At 39.1% G+C, this 25,928-nt stretch overlaps 1 protein-coding gene across 2 annotated transcripts in view; it reads left to right on the top strand.

Annotated features, from left to right (window-relative positions):
- Window positions 1–25,928, top strand: part of CUL1 (cullin 1) — a 53,848-nt gene that overhangs the window by 25,228 nt on the left and 2,692 nt on the right. For both annotated transcript variants that reach the window (XM_019539410.1, XM_019539417.1), the window contains exons 6-18: window positions 144–307; window positions 6,261–6,423; window positions 10,823–10,953; window positions 13,208–13,315; window positions 13,398–13,504; window positions 14,741–14,789; window positions 15,088–15,219; window positions 16,214–16,331; window positions 18,097–18,173; window positions 19,063–19,194; window positions 20,033–20,125; window positions 22,783–22,830; window positions 22,906–22,988. In XM_019539410.1, coding sequence (XP_019394955.1) covers window positions 144–307; window positions 6,261–6,423; window positions 10,823–10,953; window positions 13,208–13,315; window positions 13,398–13,504; window positions 14,741–14,789; window positions 15,088–15,219; window positions 16,214–16,331; window positions 18,097–18,173; window positions 19,063–19,194; window positions 20,033–20,125; window positions 22,783–22,830; window positions 22,906–22,988 — 1,405 coding nt within the window. The remainder of the gene's footprint in view (window positions 1–143; window positions 308–6,260; window positions 6,424–10,822; window positions 10,954–13,207; window positions 13,316–13,397; window positions 13,505–14,740; window positions 14,790–15,087; window positions 15,220–16,213; window positions 16,332–18,096; window positions 18,174–19,062; window positions 19,195–20,032; window positions 20,126–22,782; window positions 22,831–22,905; window positions 22,989–25,928) is intronic.

Raw genomic sequence — 25,928 nt, forward strand, 5'->3', positions numbered from 1 at the left:
ATTTGACTGTGTAGGTGTTGACACCACAGTCCCCTAGTTTTTTACTGAGAATGGGGTGAGAGACAGTGTCAAAGGCCTTCCTAAAGGATGTACAAAAGGCCATTTAAAAGAAGGTAAATGAATTGTTATTTTGCTTTTTTTAGTGGAATTGGGTCTGAATGAAGATGATGCATTTGCAAAGGGGCCTACACTAACAGTCTATAAAGAATCCTTTGAATCTCAGTTTCTTGCTGATACAGAGAGATTTTATACAAGAGAAAGTACTGAATTCTTGCAACAGAACCCAGTCACAGAATATATGAAAAAGGTAAGCTATGATTTTAAGCTACTAATTCCATAGCTATTTACTGGATCCAGATGTCTGTTAGAAGTAATCAGTAACATAACTGATTGGTCTTTACTACCAAATGCTTAAAATGCTAATTATTTGAGTAAAGCAAAGGCAACTTGCTATGTTTCCATTGGAACTAGCCTGGTTTTATTCCTTTTGGATGCTATTACCTGGATTGAAAATGCTGAAATTCTCCTTTAAATGGGGAAGATTTAAAAAGAGGAAGTTTATATATATTCATATATGCTAAAGATATGTCATTTGCTGCCAAAAAGGTATGCTTTAGAATTACAAACTCAGTGGTTCAGCTTCTGTACAAGAAACTGGCTTTATACATGACGTGTACAGCAGGGCTTCTTATACCTTGCCTGTCAGTAAAAATTCTGTTTGAACTTTTGTTCTTTTTTTTTCCCCCCGAATGTGAAGAGATTTCAGTAGCTGTTTTCCTAGTGGCCCATCAGCATTGGTGTATGCTATCAGGACAGGGGACAGAAACTATGTTCAAACAAATCCATGACTGTTCTGTGGCTTTTGCTTTTGTTTTTTCAGCAGCTGATACCTGCCAAATGCACTCTCCCTCAGATATGTATTTTGCTAATCTTCAAGGGTACCAGTGTTCTCCTTAAGTTTTCTAAAAGCAGATTTAGCTGATATAGAATCAGTGTTAGGTTAATGCACCTTGGATCTGATGACGATGTTATGGTGTCATAGTTTGCTTCAAGGTGACTTAAGTTTGTGCAAGAGTGAGGAGGATTAAATTCTAGAGTACCTAGGTGTATATCCAAACAAGAAGCGCATTCTAAAATCATAACTTTGCTCCTGATACCAATCTATCTTCACTAAAATTTGCCTGATGTTTTTAAGACTTTTTTTTTTTTTTTCAAAGTAAAGTCCAAAAGACCACACTGACGGAAAACCCAACCAAAAGCCAACCCATCCTTTATGAAACTGAATTCTGTATAGGAATTGGTACACTAAATAACTGTAGTTTTGGCTGTTCATGATGCCTTATAATCCTACAAAATAACATGAATAAATAACAAATCAGATTAAAATTCCTGGATAGTTTATCCTGTTTTTCGTACAAGTTACTCTTGGGTCCCAGATAGGCATTTGAGAACAAGCTGGAAAAGACTGACAACTTCTAGCCTGGCTATTGAGTTAGCTTTATAGTATTTAAGGATAAACAAATCTTGTTTCTCCTATATAAGTGTTATTACATAGATTAGCAATACATTCCCCCACATTCTAGCCTGATTCTGCACCTCCTTCCCTTTTGATGAAAAACAATTATATGAACACAAGAAAACATGCTCATATCCTTAGGAACTAAGGTTCCCTGTTTTGTCCAGGAGTATTTGTGCTCTTTCATTAACACCTGAAATGAGGTAGTCCTGGTTCTTAATTTTAAACTGTATATCTTGCACAAAAAAAGCGAAATAATAAAATATAGTCTAGTATGGGTGGATTGCAATAGGTACTTAGTGGGCACATGTGCTTTAAAGCACATTAGCTTATTTTAATGTGCATTAATGCATCAGAAAAAAACTGTGCTCTTTAGCTAATGTTCAGTAAAGTAGGTTAATGCACATTTTTTTTAATACTGTACCTCACAATGGAGGTACTAGATTTAATGTTCATTGCCAGTAATCATGCATAGGGGGTGCACCCCCCAAGAGCCCTGGTGTACCCCCTGACAGGCCATGTTCCCCGCTTAAGTGATGGGCAGGAGGGCAGGTGGGAACGCTGGTGTCCACCCTGCAAGTGCTGGCTGAGGAGTTAGGGTGCCAGGTGAAGCACTGTGGCCACTTCCCAGTTGACATGATTGGCCTCAGGGGGACCCCCCCACCCAGTGGCCCATACATGTTACCTAAAGCAGATTAATGAACTTGTAGATGTGCCCAGCATCAGTCAGCGTTGGACCTGTCCTGACTTTTACTGTAGCTTTTGAATTAGCTATTCATGCTATTTCTATCTTGATTTATTTCTTTCTTCTGAATGGCTTCCCCAAAACTTATGTAAGAATGGAGGGGGTGTTATGTACAGCACTGAGGAGTGAGGGAATCTCAGTAATTCACAGCTCATCCAAGCTGTTTCATTGCGGGACACCAAAATGCTGTCTGAAGGTCATTCAGCTATTTCAGGAACCGGGGATTGGCAGCAAACACAAAGAATATAACAGCCTCCTAGAGAATATTGGAAACCAAAATATAAGAAAGGGAAATGGGTTTTGTTCCAAAGATAATATTTTAAGGGTGGAGATGTAAATGTATGTCTTCCACGGACAGAGGAAGTTTTCAGCAAGAACATGCATGTCTATTAGGAATTGGTTTGAGCCTTGGACTCTCAGTGCTATAATTTGGCTATCGTCACTATTTTAAATTCTCCTCACAAAGGATAGTCTAACATAGAAATCAAAAGCCCTTTCTTAGCTGAGCTTGAGAAACCTCACCAACAAAACTTAAAAGGCTGCATATCTGGCCACCAGTCTAAATGGGATGGAAGTCTTCATGATGTATGCAGAAGAAGGATGTGGCCCTACCTGAAAAACAAAAAAAAAAAACATTTAGTGAGACTAGAATCTGGATCATCTATACAAATTTGTTCTCTGTTGTTTGATTTCTGCTCTGGCATAGTACCCCACAGTTTATCAGAACTAAGTAGCTGGGCTTAAATAACAGTGCCTGCTTTTTCAGGAGTTAAGGAAAGAGTAACCCTGATTTTAGCATCGGAGGAGGAAGTAAATTTTGTCATTTCTGGTTTGTAAGGCAGCAAGTGAGTTGGACAGAAAAGCTTCAAGGAAGGCTGCTACTGATTAAAGTTGTTTGCCCTTGTGAAGTGTGACCGTGAAATATAATTTGTAATAGGCTGAAGTAGCTTTCATGCCTCAAATACCTGAAAGGCATTTGTAAAGCGGATGGAGATGGACTTTTTTCTGTGGCTGTAGGGAATGTAACTAGGAGCACTGGCCTCAAACTGCAGCAGAGGAAATTTTGGTTTGAAATTTAGAAGAATTTTGACTGAGGGCAGTCAGGCATTGGAGCAGGCTACCTGTAGAAGTTGTGGAGTCTTCATCTCTAGAAATTTTCAAGAGCAGGTTAGACACATAACTGAAATAGGCTAGTCAGGATTGATCCTACCCTGGTCAGGAAGCTTGGCTAGATGACCCTATGAGACTTCTTTTAGCAGTTCTTTCTTAGACTTTTGACAGTCTCCCATGGCATCCTCATTAACAAGCTGAGGAAACGAACTAGATGAAAATACTGTAAGGTGCATATGTAACTGGTTGGATCATTGTATTCAATGAGTAGTCCTCAGTGGCTCAATGTCTAGTTGGGAGAAGGTATCAAGTGAGGTTCCCCAGGGGTGTCTCCTAGATCTGGTATCTTGTTCATCATATTTATTAATGATTTGGATGATAGGATTGAGTGCACACTTAGCAAATTTGCTGGTGAAGTCAAGTTAGGTGGAATTGTGGGAATTCTGGAGGGTAGGGTTGTGATCCAGAATGACTTGGATAGAATGGATAAATGGTCTTCAGTCAAATCAGATGGGATTCAGTGAGGACAAATGCACTTGGGATTGAATAAATGCATACACAACTACTGACGTGTGAATGATCGGATAGGCTGTAGTCTTACAAAGAAGGACCTGGAGGGTTACAGTTGACCTTAAGATGAATATGAGCCAGCAGGATGCTCTTGTTGCAAATAAAACCAAAAAAACCACCCCAGCCCCCCACCAACATTATTCTGGATTGCATTAACAGCCATGTCATTTGCAAATCAGGGGAACAATTCATTCTCTCTAGTTGGCACTGGTGAGGTCTCATCTGGAGTACTGTGTCCAGTTCTGGGCCCTTGATTTCAAGAAGGACATGAACAGTGGTGTCGCTCCCTAGCTGGGGTGGCCGGAGTAGCCATGGAAAAGAAAATGGATTCCTAATGGAATTTCATCATACTAAAAATAACAGCAGTTTGGGGTTGATTTTTACTACTGAAACACTTCAAAGTACAATAAAAAATATTTTATCTTTTATTGTTTTGTATACATCTTTGATTTAAGCAGTCAATTTTCCTAGGTCTTTATGGGAAAACTGCTAGTGAGATCCTATTTAAAATAGAAAAATTGAATGGAAGAACACACAGACTTTCAGGGCACTTGAAAATATATAGTATCAGAAATTACTTTCAACTCATTTTTAGAATTTGAAGGATTTCAAGTTGACTGTCCTTAAATGTTTCTTGATACTTTACTTTCCTTATCAGGAAAGTGATGTGTACTAGAATCTCCCAAGCTGGAGAAATACAGGACTTGTCATGTCTGTTACTGTATTTCCTACACGTGTGCTTGTACCATATTTTTCAGTAGAACGTGCAAGAAAGCTTGCTATAGACAAATAGGAAATAACTGTCTATTAAGGGAAAAAATATGTTCCTGATATTCACTAGTTAGAAATCAGTTTTTTTCCTTTTAAAGCATGTGTTCTCAAATTCTTGATGTTGTTTATAATCTTAACTGTTGTAACTCTGGAAAATCAATATCTGTGCACATCATCAGTGATGATGAGCACATAACACTAATTATAGTAATAGATTTAGCACAGTACTTGTACAGTACCTAATTTGAAAGGTTCACTCTTAGAGATGCACTGATACATCAGTACCATATCAGATCAGCACTGATAAAAGGAAATTAACATTATTGGCTTTTTTGGCTAGTATGGCCGATAATGTCACCAATAAATATAATATGCCTTCTGGCTGGGACCCCCGGACGTCATGTGCATGTGCAATCAGCTGATTGTGGGTCTTAGCGCTGGGGCTAATCTCAGAGCCCTTGGACCAGGATGGCAAAAAACCTTGTGTGCAGCATACATGGTGAAAGTTTTGTGGGGCAGTGAGGCTAAAGGTTCCAGATCTGGGTGAGGTTCCCTGATCCTGGGATCCCCATGTGTTGGTGATGTCAGAGAACTTCTTGTACAGCCCTGCTGAACGTGTGGTTGTGTTGCTGTTTATGGCACAATTTACAAGTTGATTGCCTTCAGTGAAATGTCTGCCAGGGACCTATTATTGTCTTTGATGCTTAGTTCATGCTGCATGAAGTTGTCTGAATTCCCTCCCGTTTCCTCCCTCCACTTCTTTTATAGGAAGTGCAGCTAATCTGAAGGTTTAGGAGATGAATGGACTCTACCTTTCAAATGTTTCTCTTACAGATGAATCATTAAAAGAATTCTGGGATTTTGCTAACAACTAAGAAGAAATTGCTGGCTATATAAAGAAATTAATTTCTGCATTTGGACTTAACTGTTGTTTCCCTAGTGACAGTTAGGGTTTTGCCTTGGGAGGACTATGTACTTGTGTCGAATCCTGTGCATTAAGTTAAAGAAGTCTTACAGGGTCATCTAGTCCAGCTCCCTGACCAGGTTAGGATCAACCCTGACTAAACTATCCCAGACATGCATCTAACCTGATCTTGAAAATTTCTAGAGATGAAGACTCCACAATTTCTATAGGTAGCCTGCTCCAATGCTTGTGTGGGTCACATGATGATAGAACACTGGAAAGGGTTTTTTTTCTGCCTAATTATGAAAATTCAAATAATTTCACGTTGCTGGTGTTGGGTGGAGCAGGTTTCTCTGAAAAGTTCTCTGGTTTAGAAGCATAGTAAAAACATTTTTTGCTGACATTTTTCCATTTCAGTAGTAATTCTAAGATTTATTCTCAACCTAGATTTTTAATATTAAGTATTGCATATATTCAAGGTGGTCACATTTAGAGTTCCCATAAGAACTACAGCTGCTGAATTCCGTGTTTAAATGCACAAGTCATTGATATAGAATCTGCTGTATGGTTTGTGAGTATCTCTCTTCTAGCACAGCTGCAGGACCTGTGTTCATTGATTTCAAATGTATTTGTTTGTCCTGTAGGCTGAAGCTCGTCTTCTGGAGGAACAACGTAGAGTTCAGGTATATCTCCATGAGAGTACACAGGATGAACTAGCACGAAAATGTGAGCAAGTACTTATTGAAAAACACTTGGAGATTTTCCACACAGAGTTTCAGAACTTACTGGATGCTGACAAAAATGAAGGTGAGCTGATGACATCAAAATTTCAGTTTTAGAGTTTGAAATGATGGCCCCTTTCATATCACTCACGTATATAATAATATTAACTGTGGTGTCTTTATTGATGGTTACCTCGATAGATGAAGTTGACAGTAAAAGAAGAGATGATAATAATAGCAAAGCCGTTTAGAATGTGACAAATGGATCATTAAAAAAAGCCATGCAATTTGATTGGTGGCTTCTAAAATACTAGTTGAAATTGTAGATTGATTACTTATCAAACCAAAGAAAAAGAAAAGAGGGAAAATGATTAAATGGCTGGGAGTACAAGAGTTTATTCAGTCAGTATGGTGTTCTTTTTGTTAATAGAATTGTTAATTGATGCAAATAGAATAAATATGGCTCTCAATAGATAATATTTTAAATTGGAGGATAGAAGGTAAGAAGAAAAGTTAAGGAATAGATGGCTAAAAAGAATGATTTCTTATGCATCTTGCTTTAAGTGAACCAGTAGGTCCAGTAAATGTCAGAATTTGAAAAGACCCAGTCAGAGTTGGAAGCTAAACTAGTTTATGTGCATCTTGTCATCATAGAAGATTATGGAAGGCTGTGAGTTATAAACTGAGGTTAAATCTTGATAAGAAATGAAGATGGGGTACTCTGTCTGAAATAAGTGCTTCAAAAGGAAAGTGAGAGAAGTGGATAGATTATGTGATTAAAACTCCGGGATCAGGTGGCATTCACATAACAGCTGTGGAAGAAAGTTAAGAATTAAGCAGCCAAGCTAACATATAGAAATAATTATTAACAACAGTTACTGTAATGAAAGATTATCTTGGCCAGCACCCTGCTTATTTTTTGCAAAAGTATCTAGACTTCTGGGTTTTTTTACATCACTGTCAGGATGGACAGCTGAGAAAAGCAGCAGCTGCAGCCAAGAAACCATTTTCAAATGGTGATCTTGCTAATATTGATAACCAGAAGAAATCTTTCAGTAAATGAGAGGAACAAGTCATGAGATTAGTAGGACAAAGGACTTAAAGAATCATATACATTATCACAGCTTCAAGGGTGAATGTATGTACATTTAAAATTACAAGCTAATGCTAATTAATCTAATTGATAGGTAATCTAGAAAAAAATATTTCCTGCTTAACTGAAGCAGTTTTAAAAAAACCTGAATATTGAAAAATAAAACAATAACTTCACAAAAGACTTCTGAAAATGTTTCTTTCCCAATCTGTGACACAGGTTTGTGCCTAATGAGATTCTCCAAGAGATTTTATTTTAAATATTACAAAACTTAGGGGGTCATGTGAGCCCTTTAATAATATGCCAGTGGTTCTCAATTAGACCCAAGGGCAGCCCTTGGAAAATTCCAGCTCCTGGTTTTTGCTTGTGTTTTGACTACAGAAAAAATAATAGAGCAGTTCTTCTGTTATAAAGATCTCAGACCACAACAGACCAGAATATTTTTAACACTATGGACTCTTACTTGAAATCGCTGGGTTTATCTTGTGATTCATATTTGCACACTTAACCGTGCTAATACTGCGTGGCAACTTGCAGCACCCTTGAAGGGATTTTAAGGTACCCCAATGTGCTACGGCACCCTAAGAAGCGCTGTGATATGCACTCATGCTGCGTTTACGGTGATAAATTTCATTTCTTAAATGTATGAAATACGCATTTTTACCCAACTCGCCTACTGTATACATTAAGTTTACTTTAGCTGTGGTTAGTTCTCTGCTTTCAGAACTCTGAACAACTTTCAGGTAGCCATCATTTTTAAAGGGCTTTCTTTCCTGTTTGTGGTTCTGCTTGCACAGCTAACAGCAATTATTCCTTAGCCATTTTAAGGCCCAGAATCTTGTGAGTTGTCATTGCTCGAAACAGCTGCATTTAACTCATTGACTGAGAATTTAGCTTTAATGGTATAAATCAGTGGTTTTCAACCTGTGGTCCACAGACCCTTGGGGGACTGCAGGCTACAGGGTCTGCAAAAGATGACTACAAGCAATCAAAAGTATGTGAGTGCCCACATTTATAATTCAAAGGGGTCTGGACCTCCATGCAAAATTTTTTAGGGGTCCACAAATGAGAAAAGGTTGAAAACTACTACTGCAGATCATTTTTACTTAGCCCAATTGAGTCTCAGGGCATCGGACTCTAAACTCCTAACATGCTGAAGTAAGTTGCTATCAATCATGTACTCATAGCAATGAAATCTTTATAGTTCATCAGCTAGGCGGTCTGCCTTTGTTTGGGCCTCCACCTTTGGGCCTCCCATGTAAGGGGTGCTGTATTTCCAGCCACTCCCTTTTGCTGTGTTGTATAAATGGCTAAATCTACTGTGCAAGTAGCAATACAGGATATAGTGTGCCTTCATCACCTGTGCATATCAGGACGTTTTATTGCAGGAAGTAATTATCTTCATTGGGTACAGGCTGTAAGGTGATTTAAAGGGAGAGGCTTCTGTAAATCCACAAAGGCTCCAGCAAGCATGTAGCCCTGTGTTTCCAATTATAGGCAGCCTGACTCAGCCATTCACATCTCATCATTTGTGGAAGAAGGCTAGCAACAGCTCAGACTATTTCCTCGCATGGTATTACAGCTCGTCTTCCAAAGATTTTGCCTGGATCTTGAAGCAGTGAGGGATATTCTTTGTTTGTGTTCCTGTAAATGAATGGAGTTGGGCAGTAGAAGAACCAGAAAATGTGGTGTTTGATTGTGTTTGATACGTGTGAAAGATTAAGGTTTGCCAAAGTGATAAGGAACTGGAAAGAGATGAGGTGGAAAGGGCTGGATGTCTTTCATATTGGTGTCATTGCTGTTCCACATAGGTCTAAAGGCTCCACCTTTTTTGTGCTTTCTGCAGTACTGCTTCCTACCCCCAAATACTTATCATATTTATCCATTTTATTTAATGTAATGGGTAATACATTTTTCGTTGGTCCTACAGGAAAGGCCCACACTGCTGAATCGGAGAATGCATCTGCAAAGTGTAGCATTATCATTGAGTTGCCTGCCATTGAACCTACTAATGAATGCTAATTTGGTTCTATCGTTACCATTAAACTTATTTGTCTAGTCCAGTGATTCTTAACCAGGGTACAGCAGGTTGTCATACAATATTGGCACTTTTAGGAGTGCAAAAACCTACATGTGATGATTCGCATGATAAATCCAGTTTCCTACAGGCAAAAACATTGTGGCCTGTTGTCTCAGTTCTTTCCAACAGCACGCTTGCTGTATTTTTTTTCCCCACAGTCAGAAAACAAGCGAAAGCTAAGAGCTGGCATTTTCTAAGGGGTCCAAGTCAGTAAGACCAAGATTTCCAGATATGACTAGTGTTTAGGTGTGCTTTGATCTTGGGTGTCCAATTTGAAGACCCAGTTTTAAAGGGCCTGATTTTCAGAAGGTGGTCACCCCTGCCCTTTGAAAATTGGGTTCCTTCAAGCTGGACATTCACTAGTGGTTTGTGGAAAGTCTTGATGAAAAATTATTGTTTTTTGTTCATTTTGTTTTTTGTCAGGTGTTTAATAGACTAAGTTAGGTCCAAAGATGACCGTTCTATATTAAGGGCCTGAGTTTTGTAATGCTGCTCTTGATGATTGTTCTTTTAGTAGCCTTTAAAAAAATATATAAAAGTCACTACAGCTTATTAGTCTTTTCAAGTTTTGTTTTTCTTTTCTTTTCAAAGGCAGTAGAACGTTTCAGTGGCAAATTTTTCAGAGGACTCTATTTGTCTGCACTTGGGAGGGGGGTTTGTCTCTGATTCCCCATGGTTGTGTTACCCCTGTTGGTCTTCCATCAAGGGGGGGAAAGGGAGGGGAGGAAGGCTTCAGGCAGTGACTAGAGAGTTAAGTACTGTATGTACCAGGTTGACCTGATCTGAGCAGGCCTATATAGTACAGTATGTAAAAGGGTGGCCAGATGGAGCCCACGGTTCCATTCAGATTCACCAGCATTAAAGATGTGAGCAATGTTTATCAGATAATGGTTTGACTGGGTATTAAAATCAGCACTTTTCTTTCCCAAGTATAAAGCTGTGGGACCTATAATACCTTTTCTCAAATGTGTGCCTTTATGAAGAAATCAAGGGGGAAGGAAGGGAGGTGTGTAACTTTTGTATTGCCTTGGTCCATGAGATTTGTATATTAGTGTATTAAAGTAAATTGCAGCTGAATACTTAATTTTTTTTTTTTTAGCTAGTATTTGTCCTTCAATTCAGTGCTAGTCCTTTTTGTTTTTGTCTGGATTTTAGTTGTAAATGGTTTGACTTGCTAATAATAATACTTGTAAGTACATGCATGTTGATGGATATTAGACCTTTTCTTTGGTAATAATGCAAAAGAGAAATTGGGGTGAAGAGAAACTACAGTTGATACAAGTGAGAGAGATGGGCTTCCTTTTCTTCCAGACTTGGGACGCATGTATAACCTTGTATCTCGGATCCAGGATGGCCTTGGAGAGCTGAAAAAACTCTTGGAAACACACATTCATAATCAGGGTCTAGCTGCAATTGAGAAATGTGGAGAGGCTGCTCTAAATGCAAGTATCTCTTCAACAATAATTTTGTATCTGTCTGCTAAGGGTTCACACTGTAAAAGACCAAAGCCTCTGGTAATCATACACATGTATGTATTTCCCCCAACTACAGCTCTTGGGGACAAAGTGGTTCTCAAACGTTCACAGAAATCTGAAAATAAAATAGCTGCAGCACAACTATAATGCTGCTTTTGTTGGCCAGATGTGCTTGGAAGAACCCTCCCAAAGAATCCGTGTTCAACTCTGCCTTCTCAAAATACATTTAAAGATTTACCACTTCAAACAGCAGTTTTATTTTGTGACCACATGTCTTTATACTATATTTTAAATACTTGAATGTGTTGGTGTAGAAGGAAAGATGGGGAGAATAGGGTATCCTTCTTCATCAACAGAAAAGGCTGAGCTCTGACTTGAGAAGTAGAATTGTATCTGATTTTTTTTTTTCAAAAAGACCCATAACAGCTTCAGCCCCTGGGCACTGGAAGCTTGCTCTCACTATGGAAGTGCTCTGATTAAACAAGTATGTTTTATAAGGAATTAAATAGGTACGTTTCAAAGTTAAGTGGTCAAGTGAGAGTAATATTGAAACAGGCAAGGAAAATTGTAAACTGCAGAGTTTGAGAGGCTAATATTTACGTAGTGCACTAACTGTATACGTAGTGCTTTCCAAAAACAAAGCTTGTATATTTAGCCAGCCGTAAGAGAAATCTGTTGAGAGAGGATTATGTGCACCGTTAAGAATTAACGATAGGCAAAGGAAGGAATAGAAAAAGAGGAAGTATTTGCAGTCTCGTGTAAACAAGTGTTACGAAGGAGGACTGGAGACAGGAAGCAGAAGAGGTAAGGAAGGGAGCAACAAGACTTTGAAGAGAATGCAGTTCATAATACGTGCATACAGTTTGCAGTGTATTAAACTTGAGAATAAGGTAGGTCAGAAAAGGGTAGATAGCACTAAAGGGGTCAAGTTGTCAAGAGGCAAGGGGCACAAGGTGAATTAAGCTATTTGGAGAAGGTGTGGAGGAGAGAGGAGGAATGGTAAGTCAAGAAAAAAGGTTAAGGTACAGGGCACAAGATAAGCGGGCCAGGCCTCCTGTAAATTTTAGGAAATTACATGGCCTCTTAGTTAGGTGATTGGCATTCAAGTTGAACTTGCCATATAATTGTACTTCCAGATGTAGACATGTATATTTAGAGATATGTAAATCAGCAGATATTTCCAGCATTTTTGATCGTACCTAATATTCTTATTAGCTGTGAATAATATGAAAGTTCCTAGAAAGAGAGATAAAATTAAACAGGTCTGGCCTGCTGTCGAGAGGATTTGTGACATTAGTATGTACCCCCTAGCCTTTGCCAACACCCAGACCTTCTCAGCACTACCCTATTTCTTGGTTCCAAAACACACTTCTTGGTCTTTCTCTGCTACCACTCTCCCTTCACAGATTTCTTGCATCTCTCATGTTGATTTCCACTAAAAAACATCCTTGCTACTTACCTGAAAATGCTTCTCCCTCCCTTTCTTAAACACCTATTCTTCATACTTTATATGTACTTTCTGACATGAAACAACTTAATTATGGGGTGTTAAACTCACACTGCCCCTGATCTCCTTCCGCAGACTGGATCCAAACCATGAGGTTCCTTGTGGGCTGTCCCCAGATGTGGCAGCAGCCATGGGGGTTAATACCACTGTCACTTGCTGCCTGCTGCCAGTGGGTCCCCACCTCCTAATTTTTGGCCTCTTGTTACAAGCCCCATGAGCTGAATGCAGTCTGTAGCCCAAAAGGTTGACATCCCTGACTTGTTATCTCACTGAAATGCTTGCCCCCCCCCCCCCAAATTCTGATAGTCTAGATGTTGATCTTGAATGCATTTAAAATCCTTTTCATTCAAGGAAACCTGACATGTTCAGATTGCTACTTTGGTTGTCTTTGTGGGAATTCTGAATGATAGTTTGCCTCTTGGGAAGAGTGTTTACTATTAGTAATAGTATAAATAATAGTATTTACTATTACAGCAATAGTACTAGAGATCTAATTGCAAAGTAGTACCAGTTTTTGACTGGTATCTGCTTTTTCTTTTGCTGGAATGCCCAGAGATGTTTAGAATGTTTCCTTATTTTAAAATACATCTTTATTAATTTAATTTTCACTCTGTAAATCTTCTTTAAAGAAGAGTAGCATAGCTCCATGTTGGAGACAGGAGGAAGAGCAGGTTAATGCGTTTTATTGCAAGCAACAAGCTGTTTTTCTTTTAGGATCCAAAAATGTATGTACAGACAGTGTTGGATGTCCATAAGAAATATAATGCTCTAGTGATGTCTGCATTCAATAATGATGCCGGTTTTGTTGCTGCGCTAGATAAAGTAAGTATAATTAGCATCTGTGGTAACAATTCCATCTCATTGTCTAAGGAGGTTTTAAGTTTCACTTTTCTGTGATTTGCAGGCTTGTGGTCGGTTTATAAATAATAATGCAGTAACAAAAATGGCCCAGTCATCCAGTAAATCCCCAGAGCTGCTGGCACGTTATTGTGACTCTTTGCTAAAGAAAAGGTATGTTTGTTATTCACAGTTAGACTTTTTTTTGCAGGTTGCTTGTACAGAAATCATAATTGTGAAGTAAAACTATGCAGCCTTACAAAAGTGTATTTCATTCTTAAAGCTATAACACGATTTGAAGCAAGCAAGAAAGTACTATATAGTTAAGTGCCCAAAAGCTCTACAGAACTTGAATTGGAACACTTCAAATTTTATTTTTAGTTCACTAAAAAACATTTCTTTCTTTGTTTTTTCACATTTACAATGCAGATTCACTATCTTGGAAAGGTTAATAATTCATGTTTTTTTCCAAATCAGAGAACAAAGAAGTATTTTTGCTTTTTGTTAATATTCTTGTCTCATCTTTTCTTTTTTTATTGTTCCTTCCTTCTCATTGGAAACCAAACAAGTCAAAAAACCTGTCCTGAACTCTTGTTATTCCCACCCAACATCCCACTCAGTACTTGCCATCAAGTTATTTAGCCACCTGTGAAATGAGTTGATAAAGTTTCTGGTGTACTGGTAATGATATTGGAAGTGATGGGCAACCTTTATTATCTCTGTCTTCAAAGAGGCCAAGATTTTATTACAGCCTCTGGTTTTCACTGGATGGTAAAGTGGTTTTGTCTTCAAGCCCAGGGTATGAACCTAGCCTATGAGTATTTATTTGCTCTAGTTTTAGTGTTGAGATAAACTTGATGGGAAGATGATGTAGGGGGGAAAACATTGTTTTGTTCTTAGCTTTTAAGTTTCAAGATTCGTCTGTGTAACTCTTTCAACTGTGCGACTACAGGTATAAGAACAGCCTCTTAGAATACATAAACTTAAGACTATTAAGGAAAGACTATAGTGAGTACCTGGAAAAAAAGTTTATAGTTGTATGTGGCTGTTTCTTTCCTATTGTGGGGGTCCTACACAGAGGTCTCTTGTGCTCTCCCTTAGTACAGAGAGTTTCAGGTTAAAAAATCTACTGCTTGCATTCAGTGCCTCAGTCAGTGTAATTGAGAGAATGATGCACATTGCATTACACTGCATCTTTAATGAGAGGATGGGGCAATACTGTTTTTCCCCTCTGTGAAGAATCTCTGATAGGTTACAACTCTGAAATGAAAACAGATTTTTGAGCCAGTCTTTGCTTACCCCCCCCCCCGTGCTTGCCATATCATGAGTCTAGAATACAAATGGGATTTATAATTTAAGAATCATAAGCTTGTTCAAATAACATAAAACAATGCACTTGTTTGATTACAGCTCTAAAAATCCAGAAGAAGCAGAACTAGAAGATACACTTAATCAAGTGGTAAGATTCTTAAATAAACAGCTTTCTTTTGTACAAACATTTAACCACCATAGACAACATCAGATTATCTCAGACTATTGTGGAACATACAAAAAAATCCATATATTTCAGAGTGTTTCTTTTTTATTTAAGACTTTAGCTTTTATTAACATTCTTAATCTGCCAAATACCTTGGTCTGAAAAACATATTTCTTATGTCAATAACTTGATACTTCCTGTGAAATAAATGTTGGACTTCTGTATAAGTATGAACTTTTAGGTATTTTCCTCTAATCGGAAGGTGTTTTGGCTTCTCCAGATGGTTGTCTTCAAATACATTGAAGACAAAGACGTGTTTCAAAAGTTCTATGCTAAAATGCTTGCAAAGAGACTTGTACACCAGAACAGTGCCAGTGATGATGCCGAGGCAAGCATGATCTCTAAACTGAAGGTAAGACTTTCAGCCCTAATTACTTCACTCTACACTTCCCAAATTATAATCTCTTAACACTGGCTAGGAAGGTATTGGAGCATGCTGTGAAATTTTATGCAGGTTTTATTTAAACATCTGGTATGGAAATCAAGCTGGATTGTCTGCTGCTTTTAATCCCTGAGAGGTCGTAGTCAATGTATTTGGCTGGTTAAATAAAAACTTAAAGTAGTCTTCCTGTCCAAATAAACAACTGTAATATTAGCTCCCCAGTTTACCACATAGTGTATCATCCCCCTTATCCATCATTGACACTTGAGCCAAGTAAAATCCCAGGAGAGAGAGATTCATAATTTGCATCATTGTGCTTCTGCTTAGAGCAACCATGATGAAAGCTTATTTTTGTACAGCTTTTTTTTGAAGGAAAAGTAAATTATTGGTATCCATAACTTTCCATTCTCATCATTGTAGTTTAAAGGGTTGGCACGTAGGCTTTTGTGCTGGGGGGGCTATTACATTCCTGGCAGCGGCCACATCTATATGAGATGCTGCTGCGCGGTTATTACTGCACATTTATTTAGTGCTTGTATAAACACTGAAGTACAAAATAAATGTGCAGTACCCGCGTTACTGTGCAGTATAGTGCCAGCAAACACCTTTTTTGTCACCCTGCTGCACAGTAGCGTTGCGTCATGGTTTTTGCCACATGATGCTACTGCACAGTAGCATCAGGCTACTGCGCAGTCAGCATCTTGTGTAGAAGTGGCCAGTGTTCTGTAAGCTTTCATTTTACTTCGTAATACCTTTGTCCCTACACTTTTGGTGGCAGCACAGCTCTGAAAAACACTACACAAGATCAGTACTTCAAGCTGATTTTTCACAGGGGGGAACTGGATGTTATAAATTTCTTAAGAAAATTGAAACGTACTAGAGAATCCTGTATTTCTTGCTAAGTTTATTGTCGTGATGTTGAAATGCATGGCCCGGTAGGTAAAGCTGTGCTTTTTCATTACAGCAAGCTTGTGGCTTTGAGTACACCTCCAAACTTCAGAGGATGTTCCAAGATATTGGTGTAAGCAAGGATTTGAATGAGCAATTTAAAAAGCACCTGACCAATTCAGAACCATTAGACCGTAAGTATTTAACCTAATATCCTTATTTTGGAAGCTGAGTTACTGTTGAATAGCCAAACTGCTGCTTCATTCTAAATATGTGAGGAAATGGCTGTTTCATGAGGGAAATTTTTTGGTTTGTATAACATTGAAAACTGGAATGATTAAATCTTGAGCTTAGACTTCAAATGCAGCTTTTGGGTCTGGCTCACATGTTCCAACTGCACCATAAGCCTGTTGCTATAAGCAGACTCTTTTGTTTTATCGCTCACAGTTGGGGTAGCTATTAAATTAAGTAGAATCCTGTCTTTGCCTCCTTTGTTATGATAGAGGAGATGTGTGTTTATTACTTGTTCTTGCCTTTAATTAAAATCTTGGCTTGTGTAGGAATAGTACTGAAAAGGGCAGGGTTTTTTTGCTCAGTAGATAGCCAGATTGATTTCAGCTACAAAGATCTTTTTCACTTCTGTTCCTTATTGAAATGGAATCCCTGTACATGGGAGTAATTGCTTGATATACACTGAACTACATTACTGTGTGCCACTTTCACATCGTATTTAACTACTGTTATAATATAAATGTACTGACTTTCCCCAAGTTGCCTTAGTACACTTTTGGGAAGGCCTTTAATTAAATAATTGCACACAATTTTTTTTTGTTTTAAGTCCTGTGTTTTCTCTTTTTAGAATATTAGGAGAGCCTACAAGAAAACCTACACAATTCATACCTTAAGCTATGAATTAACTGTTTGGACTCAGGGAAGAGACTTTGGAGTTATTGCAGATAGTTCTCTAAAAGCCAGTAAAATGTTGGGCATCATTCAAAAGGGAATTGAAAACAAAGTGGAAAACATCATCCTGCCACTATATAAAATCCACGGTGCACCTACACCTTGAACACTACAGTTTTGGTTTCTACTTCTTAAAAAGGATTTAGCTAAATTAGAAAGGGTACAGAGGAGGGTAGCCAAGGTGATCAGGGGTATTGGAGCAGCTGCAATGCAAGGAGAGATCGAAAGTCTTAGGACTTTGGTTTGGAAAAGAGAAGGCTGAAGGGGGAATATGACAGATGTCTAGTAAATTCCTGAAACGTATGGACAAAATATATAGGGGAACCGTTATTCACCAAGTCCCAGAATACTACGCTAGGGATGACCCCACCTGAAATTAGTAGAAGATGAGTATAAAAGAAGAAAGAGAGAGAACTTCTGTATGCAACATGTAGTTAACTTGTGGAGCTCTCTGTCACAGGAGGTTGTAGAGGCAGATAGGATAGCCAGGTTTAAAAAGGATTAGATAAAATTGTGACTGATGGGTCCAGTAATAACTATTACATAAACAGTCTGATATCCCTAAAAATTTATGGTGGTGGATGCTAAGGGATGGATCGTTCAAGGCATGCCCTGTTCATATTCTCTCCCTTTAAAGAATCTACTATTGTCACTGCTGGCGATGGGACGCTGAGCTAGATGGACCATTCTCATCTGACCCAGTATGGATCACTCCTGATAGGAAACTCAGAATTCATCTTTACAATAAGTCTAAATCTGACACTGTTCAACCTCATCTTTATCTTGTAGGGAGTCTTTAATTTTAACCAAATGCTCTAAACAGTGTAATGCTTATTCTCTTTTGTTGTTAAAGTTAATGCTGTGTCATTTTGAGTAGTACAGAGCCCTTTCCAGTTTGGGAAGGCCTCTCCCATGCTACACATGTGACAAGACTGTAGTACAGTAGAGAAGACAGCTGAAGAGCCTGTTAATCTATGTGCATTTCTTTTTTTTCAGTGGATTTCAGCATACAGGTTTTGAGTTCTGGTTCATGGCCTTTTCAGCAGTCCTGCACATTTGCTCTTCCTTCTGAGGTGAGGTGATAAACATATTTGCCTTTTAAACAAAAGTTTCCATTTACATAGAAAGCTCTTCATTTTGTTCAATATGACCAAAAATGAATTCCAGTCAAGTATTTCCTGCCATAAAATGTCAGTATTTGAAACCTTTCCCTTGTCTTAAAATGTCCTATAAACAAGTACAATAAAGAGAAAATTGGTGTGAACTTTTTTCCTCCTTTATGACGTATAAAAAAAAAAGTTCTGCAAGATTGGTTTTTTTTTATTATTTTATAAATAGGTAATATCAAGTCTTGTCTTCCTTCCTGCAGAACATCCTGAAGGGGGGGCGGGGATAAGATGCGTAACTTTTGTGCCCTGTTGAAGGGGCAATAATGTTAATGAATCTTTAATCAAGATACACTTTTCTCCAGAGTGTTTAGTAGTCACTGAAATAGAATAGATATTAGCTTTTTAAAAGTTGTCTTTTCATTAAGAATAGGTTTACCCCTCTTAATCACTCCAGATCTCTAACAACTATTGAGATGACATTATCACTAGATGTCTAGTAGTAACTGCTCCTCAGCCTAGTCAAGAGGGGATGAAAGAGGATAGAAGTAAATTACCATTCTTGCCTTAACACATCGAATGCTTACAAGAAAGAAGGTTATATTGTCCTGTCTCCTCCACCTTCCTTCTCTCCGCCCCTCCCTTTGCAGATGACATTTGAAAACGAAATTATCACAAAAGAAAACTTCTTATGCGATTTGTTTCCTATCTATGCCTCCGGGAAAGCATGTTACTGCAGATAATCTAAATTGTTCCACAAGCTGTAAATTTTAGCAGTCTCTTTATAATGGAAATACAATAACAACATTTACTTTTGGGTGTCTTTGTTTTGATTTTTTTATTTTGTTTTAAACAGTTGGAACGTAGTTATCAGAGATTTACAGCTTTTTATGCCAGTCGTCATAGTGGAAGAAAATTAACTTGGTTGTATCAGCTATCCAAAGGGGAACTTGTTACCAACTGTTTCAAAAATAGATACACATTACAGGTGAGAACAACTTTTCATTAATGAAGGGATGTGATGATTATGAGGGAAAATAGTCCAAAGACAAAGTTGGGGTGTCTTTGATGTGGGCTTCAGTTCTTTGTCTGCCACTCACTTCTGTTGCCTGGGCAAGTTGCTTAGCCTCACTTTGTCTCTTTCCCCATCTCTTAGATGGGGATTATAGCAGTTCTTTCCTTCAAAAGGATGTTGTGAAGATGTAGACCTTAAACAATGTGAGGTTCTCGCTGTTTTGGTAATGGGGATGAAGAAGTGTAAAGAAATATTTTTGTAATGAGTTACTTTGAGCTATTGTGTGCAGAGAAACTGAATTTGGAAACTCCTAATATAAATTGTTTGCGCACAGATGACCCGTACAGTGAGACTGAAGAGACAAAGTTAGGGCTTGGCCTTTTTGAGATTCCCTGCGTTGATGAAACCAAACCTGGCTGCTCCCTGGATTGAGAAAAGAAATAGGAAGTAACTATTTTGGGTTCAAAATTTTAAGGTCGCTAAAAAGTGGAAAGGAAAACCACTTTTTAAACTCTGCAAAATATTGATTTTTTCCATTTGTGAAAAAAGGCATGGACACACTTGAGTTCAGCTACTATTCAGTTATGTAAAATGAAAAGTGGGCAGGCTATAAGCAGTACTCAAAACCTGGAATTTCCACCTGGAAAATGTGTCCATTTCTTTTTAGGACCTGTGTAGGACCTGAACTCTGGTGAAAAATCAGGTCTTCAAAAGTTTTACAATTGTTCTTTAAAAGCTCTCCAACGTGTATGGTTTTATTCACTTAGAATTTATGTTTGTCCTTTCCTTTCTCTTTTTGGGGATCTGGAAGGCATCAACATTCCAGATGGCAATCCTGCTGCAGTACAACACAGAAGATGCTTATACCGTACAACAACTGACGGACAGTACTCAGATCAAAATGGTAGTGTCTTGCTTACTCTTGTCTTGTGTTACATGAGATTTGTATTACCATTACAGTGTAAAATCTTTGTCATGGGGTTCAGGGTGCTGGTATCATGGGACGAGGTGCACAAGGTTGGAACTGTTCAAAAGCAGTTTGGCTTTTTGGGTAAACTTTGCTTTCCAGCAGTCACAACTTCCTAAGTTTCATTTTGGTAGTTTCTGAAGAAACCTGAAGCTTGTATATGTGACCATTGATCCTTGGTTTAAGCCTTTAGATTTGCTCACTAAATCCTTCCTTTTCTGCAGCAATATATTGGTTTTCCACTATGGTTTGTTTGAAATTGCTGTTTATGAGAAGGGTTATTCCCTGTTTCCCTTTACTATTCTTTTCAGAGACTCTCCCATCTTCTATATATTTTAACAAAAACAAAACATGAAAGAACTGATAAATACGGATACATGGCTCATTTCATCTGCTTGGAAAAGAGGTTTCTTATTGTGTCCTCAAAATACGCGTCTTCCCCCTCAGCAGTTAGTAGGCACGTGCGTTTTTGCTAGTATGTTCTTATAGGGTCTGCAAGTGCATGTTGGGTGAAGTGATTCCTAGTCAGCAAACCGAGTTCTTAATAAGAAACTGCTCTCTTTTCTTTGCTGAGGATTTTCCTGTAGTACAGACATTCATTGCCAGCCACGCTGATGTAGCTGCACTTAGAGGCATAGCTAACTATTCCAGTGCCCTGGGCAGTGCTGGAGGGTGGGAAGGGGCAAGGCGAGGGAGGATGTGCTGAGTGCTGGAGAACAGGGGTGAAGGAGCAGATAGTTTTATCTGAGACAGTAGGGGCTCACAGGGAGGTGTACCTGACAGAGGGCTGAGGGCTTTGACTGCATGAAGCAGGAACAGAAATTCCCCCTTATCAGCCTCAGCCTTTCCCATTCCCCTTCCAAGCCCCTCCACGTGTGGGAGATGCCACTGCAGCAGGAGGAGGTCTGTCTGTAACCTGTCTACAAGAGTTAATCTGGCAGCTGCTGCTGAATTGTATACCTAATGATACTATAAAAACCTTAATTTAGTGTCTGAAGGAGCAGCTGTAAGAGGGTGAAGCCCAACACCTCCCCATGCAGTAGCAGTGTCTCCAACTAGGACTGCTCTCAGTCTGTGCTGTCAGAGCCTCGTGTCCCTATTCTGTTGCCCCTCTGCTCCTGTTTGGTCATCACCCAAGGCTTGGGTGGTTGGTCGTCCTAGTTATGGTACCATTTGTACCTAAGGAAAATCTTATGTTGTAAGCAGACAAAGCCACCATTTGCATTGATGAAATTTATGCTTCCATGAAACTCAAATAACTGTTGCAAGTATTAGCTTTGCATGTCCCACTACAGTTACCACAAGGTTTGTCAGTGCAGTATAATGCATGCATGACAGTATTGTCCCCAGAACGCTTGGTTATCTTGGTGACCTGTGCATGGCACTGCATTGCACCATCTTGACAGGCCCTCAGTGGCTTTCCACCATTGGCTGTAGCCAAGGCAGATTCCCAGGCTAGATGTGGCCTGAGAAATACTGGATTTGGAAATCTGCTATGTTGCACTTTCTGAGAATTTTCATGCAAATGGGAAGTCAAAAGTCTGAGTAGCTATTTTCCTGCATGTCAGTACAGTTTTGTGGGGAAAAGAGCTATTTTTTGAGGAACTTGTTGGTCTGACATAGAATACGTTGAAACCAATGTGGAGTTTCAGTTTGTCTTTAACCTTCTATAGCAAGCTGTCTTTAATGCTTCCTGTATGCTTTGCAGTTGTCCTCAGGCTTTAGTTCTCACTGTCTGAAGCAGTGATTTTCAACTAGGGTGCCGCAAGATCCTTTAAGGGCCTTGTGGAGTTTCACTCAGTATTAGCACCGTTAGCTGTTCAAACACCTAGACATGATTCACAGAATAAACCCAGAGATAACAAATAAAATTCCATTCAAATAAGAAAATATTCTGACCTGTTGTGGTCTTGCTGAGGTCTTTCCAGCAGAAGAATTGGTCTATTTTTCCATAGTCATAAAACAAGTGAAAGCTAAGACCTGGCATTTTCCATGGGGTGCCTTGAGTCTAACATGCTGAGAACCACTGAACTAAATCATCTGTGTTCTCTGTTTTTAAGGTTACCTTCCACAAAATCTGTTTTTCATAGTTATGAAATCTAAAATGAGAATCATTCCAGATATTTAATGTTTATATTAGGTGGGGGTTGAACTTCTGGGCTGGATCGGCAGGGCCGGCATCTCCAGCAGGTCTAGGAATGATGGCAGGATTCAATGCTATCTTTATGGGTCTGGGAGCAGCAGCGGGAGGTCCAGGGACGGCAGAGCCAAGTCATGGCAGCCTGGGCATGGTGGTTCAAGTGGCGACAGGCCAGAAGGTGAGTAGGGCTATGTAGCCCTCTTGCCACACAGGTGGCCAAATCCAGCAGGATCCAGGGGCCCCCTGTGCTGTGGCAAGCTCTGCCTCTCCCTGGCCATTCCCCCAACTTCCAGTCGTCTAGCAGGATGGAGCAACTCTGTGCGCTGGATCTGGCCTGTGAGCGGCATCTTTGACACCCCTCACGAGAATCCCAGTTCTTCTGATGCTTGAGAAAAGAAATATATATATATATATTGTTAAGCTTGTATTGCTCAGTTTTTTCTGTTGCTTGTAGGATATCTTGGCACAAGTTCTACAGATCTTACTGAAGTCAAAATTATTGGTAAGTTTTCTCCATTGCATATTTAATTTATAGAAAAAGTTTAGTGAATATTTATTAATTCTTTGTTTCGTATAGGTTTTGGAAGATGAAAACGCCAATGTTGATGAGGTGGAGTTGAAGCCGGATACTTTAATAAAACTGTATCTTGGTTATAAAAAGTAAGAAAAATCTAGTAATATAAATCAGTTTTTGGGTGGTTGTGGGTTTTTTTGGTTGGTTGGTTTGTTTGGTTTTTGAAGCTCCTACCACTTAGTGTGTCATGCTTACAGTGGCTTAGAAACGTCCAAGTTCTTAAAACAAACTGGATTGCCCTTGCCATTCATGTTGGTCTCATGTCTTCAATTCATACTTTCATTCTGGCATGCACTAACATTTTCATTTCAGCTCACTCAGACTTTAATCAAATGGATATTTGTGACTTCTTCAATTCCTGATTTTTGTGTGCTGCTGCTGATTGTATCTGCCGTTTTCCCCCTCCTCCCCTTGCAGCCCAGGGCAAGCCTGCACCACTGCTACTTCTCCCTGTTGGAGAGCGAAATATTAAGGCGTTTACTTTCGAAACCTAGGCTCTGAAGTGTCTTAAAGCAATACTACAGAGAGAATCTTTTTGTTAACTTGTTTTGCTTCAGTACCATTTTCTATACCTATAAACTCCAAATAACTTATTGTTTTGAGGTAATTTTTTCACACTTAAGTAAAAGCTAGGTGTAAATTCAGGCCTGCATAACTGCTGTTTTCATATTCAAGAAGTCTTTCAGATTAATCCACTTTAACTTAATCTACATGCTAAAAAAAATAATGAGAAGTGAATTAATGGAAGTGAAAGAAACTTTCTTCAAGACAACCTCTCTTGTATTTAAATATTAAATATCCTTCTTCCAGACCCAAAAAATAACCATTGGGTGGTTCATTCTTTGCTTTGTGAACTCACAAACAGCTCTGTTATTCTGGCTCAAAAACCACGATACGTTGGTTTTGCTGAAATTCCTAGGAGCAACTTGGCTTCCTGGTATCATAGAAATTAAGGGCTGGAAAGGACCTTGAAAGATCATTGAATCCAACCCCCTTGCTCTGGGCAGGAATACCACTGAGATCAAATGATCTCAGCAAAGTGTCTATGCAGTCTCCTCTTGAAGACCTCCAAGGTTGAGGACTGCACCACCTCCTTGGGAAGTCTAGTCCAGCTTCTGGTCACCATTACCGTAAAGAAGTTCTTTCTTTCATCCAAACTGAAACCATCCTCTGTTTATGGCCATTGCTTCTTGTCCTTCTCTGGGGCACTCTAGCAAACAGTTTTTCTCCCAGCTCGATATTCACTCCTTCCATACTTAGATGGCCTCCAAGTCCTCCCTCAGTCTTTTCCGTTCCCGAAGCTAAACAGTCCCAGGTTTTAGCCTTTCCTCATAAGGTTTGTCCTCCAGGCCCTTAATCATTCTTGTGGCCTTTCTCTGAATCCATTTTCAAGGTTATCCACGTCTTTTTTTAAAGTGTGGCGCCCAGAACTGGACACACTACTCCAGCTGGGGTCTCACCAGTGCCAGTGGAGAGGTAGCTGAAACCATCTCAGGTTTACAAATGCTGTAGTTGTAGGGCTCTGAAAAACATGTTTTAAATTGGTAGGATAAGGAGATTGTCATTGTTATTGTTGAAGTACTTTTTACATTTTAGCTGTTTTTTCCACCTGTTTTATAATAGTCACATCGATTTTTGTATTCTGTTTTCTAAAGATCAACCCCTTCCTCTGTTTCAGAATTATTCAGAGTGGTACTGTCCCATTTTCTGCACTGAAAATATTCCACAGGATTATTTGCAGTATGGCTTTCTGGAAAAACCTTAACCTTTAACATTAGGCTCAGAACTTAGGATCAGAACTTTTATGCATCTTCTTAACATCTATGAAGATATATAAAAGTTCTATAACACTTTTGCCTATCTTGCATACAGACCAGCCCAGCCTCTGGCTTCTTTACTTTTCATTCCACCCAGGAAGAGCACACACCAACTGCAGAAACTTCCCCAGCCCGACAAAGGGTTTTTAAACCCGAAAACTTGCTTAATTTTTTTTCCCCCAACTATTTAAGTTGGTCTAACAAAAGATATCAGATTCGCCCAAAGAACCTTGTCTGCCTATGTCCTTAGACCAGCACGGCTACTACAACTTACACTCCTGTAGCATCTATGACGACATTATCAGAATAGCAGTTATATTGGGATGAGTTGGTAATATTATGATCAGCGTATAATCAGCCAACCAGTATGCTACTTTCCCCTAAAAGTTGCTGCTCATAATTAATTGGCATAATTGGAATCAAGCATCACTGTCACATCTCTCTCACTTAAGATGAAACTCTGGTCTTTCAAAAATTAGTTACAGATTTGACCTTTGTTTGACCAAATGACTAATCCTAGCCCATCTAGTAAATAACTGTTCAAAGTGTCGCACACTGTTCTCAAGTCAGATAAAGTATTACGTTTTCAGAAGGACAGATGTCCCACTGTAGACACCTGTGTGCTGAAGTCCTGCTGACTCGATGAGTATCCCTTGACCATGTGAGTTGGCCACTTTGGAAATGGTATCCACAACGTAACTTAGCCTTTGCACATTTTCAGGGACACTTAACATGGAGAGTATTTGTTTTGAGTTTTTTATAGTCAGTTAAGAGGTTTGATGTACAATCATTGTCGAGCTCTTACTGTTTCTGGTTCTCACAGAGCGATAGCATCATTGGTGGGTCTTCTTTGAAGTGGGTGTTCTGAACTGTAGCATCCAAGCCCCTTGCATTGCCAAGTTGTTTGTGTTGGGCAGACCTCCTTTTACTTCAGAGGGTGACCCCTTAGATACAGGGATCCCGGAGTGAGGATGCAGTCATAGGGCTGAGTCCCTTGTTAAGTAAAATATCACTAAAAAAGAATCGCAGGGAGAAACAACCTTATTGTTTGGTTCCCTCTGGGATTATTATGTTCCTCTAAATCCCAGGCTCTTTCTTCCTGTACATTACTTTTCAGTGAGATTTAGTAGTTTTCACGTACACTGTGCCCAAAGTTAAGAGAGATTAAGCATGCTTTCTCTGTTCTTGCAATATGATTCCCCCCCCCCC

The sequence above is a fragment of the Crocodylus porosus genome, unplaced genomic scaffold, assembly GCF_001723895.1.
Source record: "Crocodylus porosus isolate Cpor-Errol unplaced genomic scaffold, CroPor_comp1, whole genome shotgun sequence".
Lineage (NCBI taxonomy): Eukaryota > Metazoa > Chordata > Crocodylia > Crocodylidae > Crocodylus > Crocodylus porosus.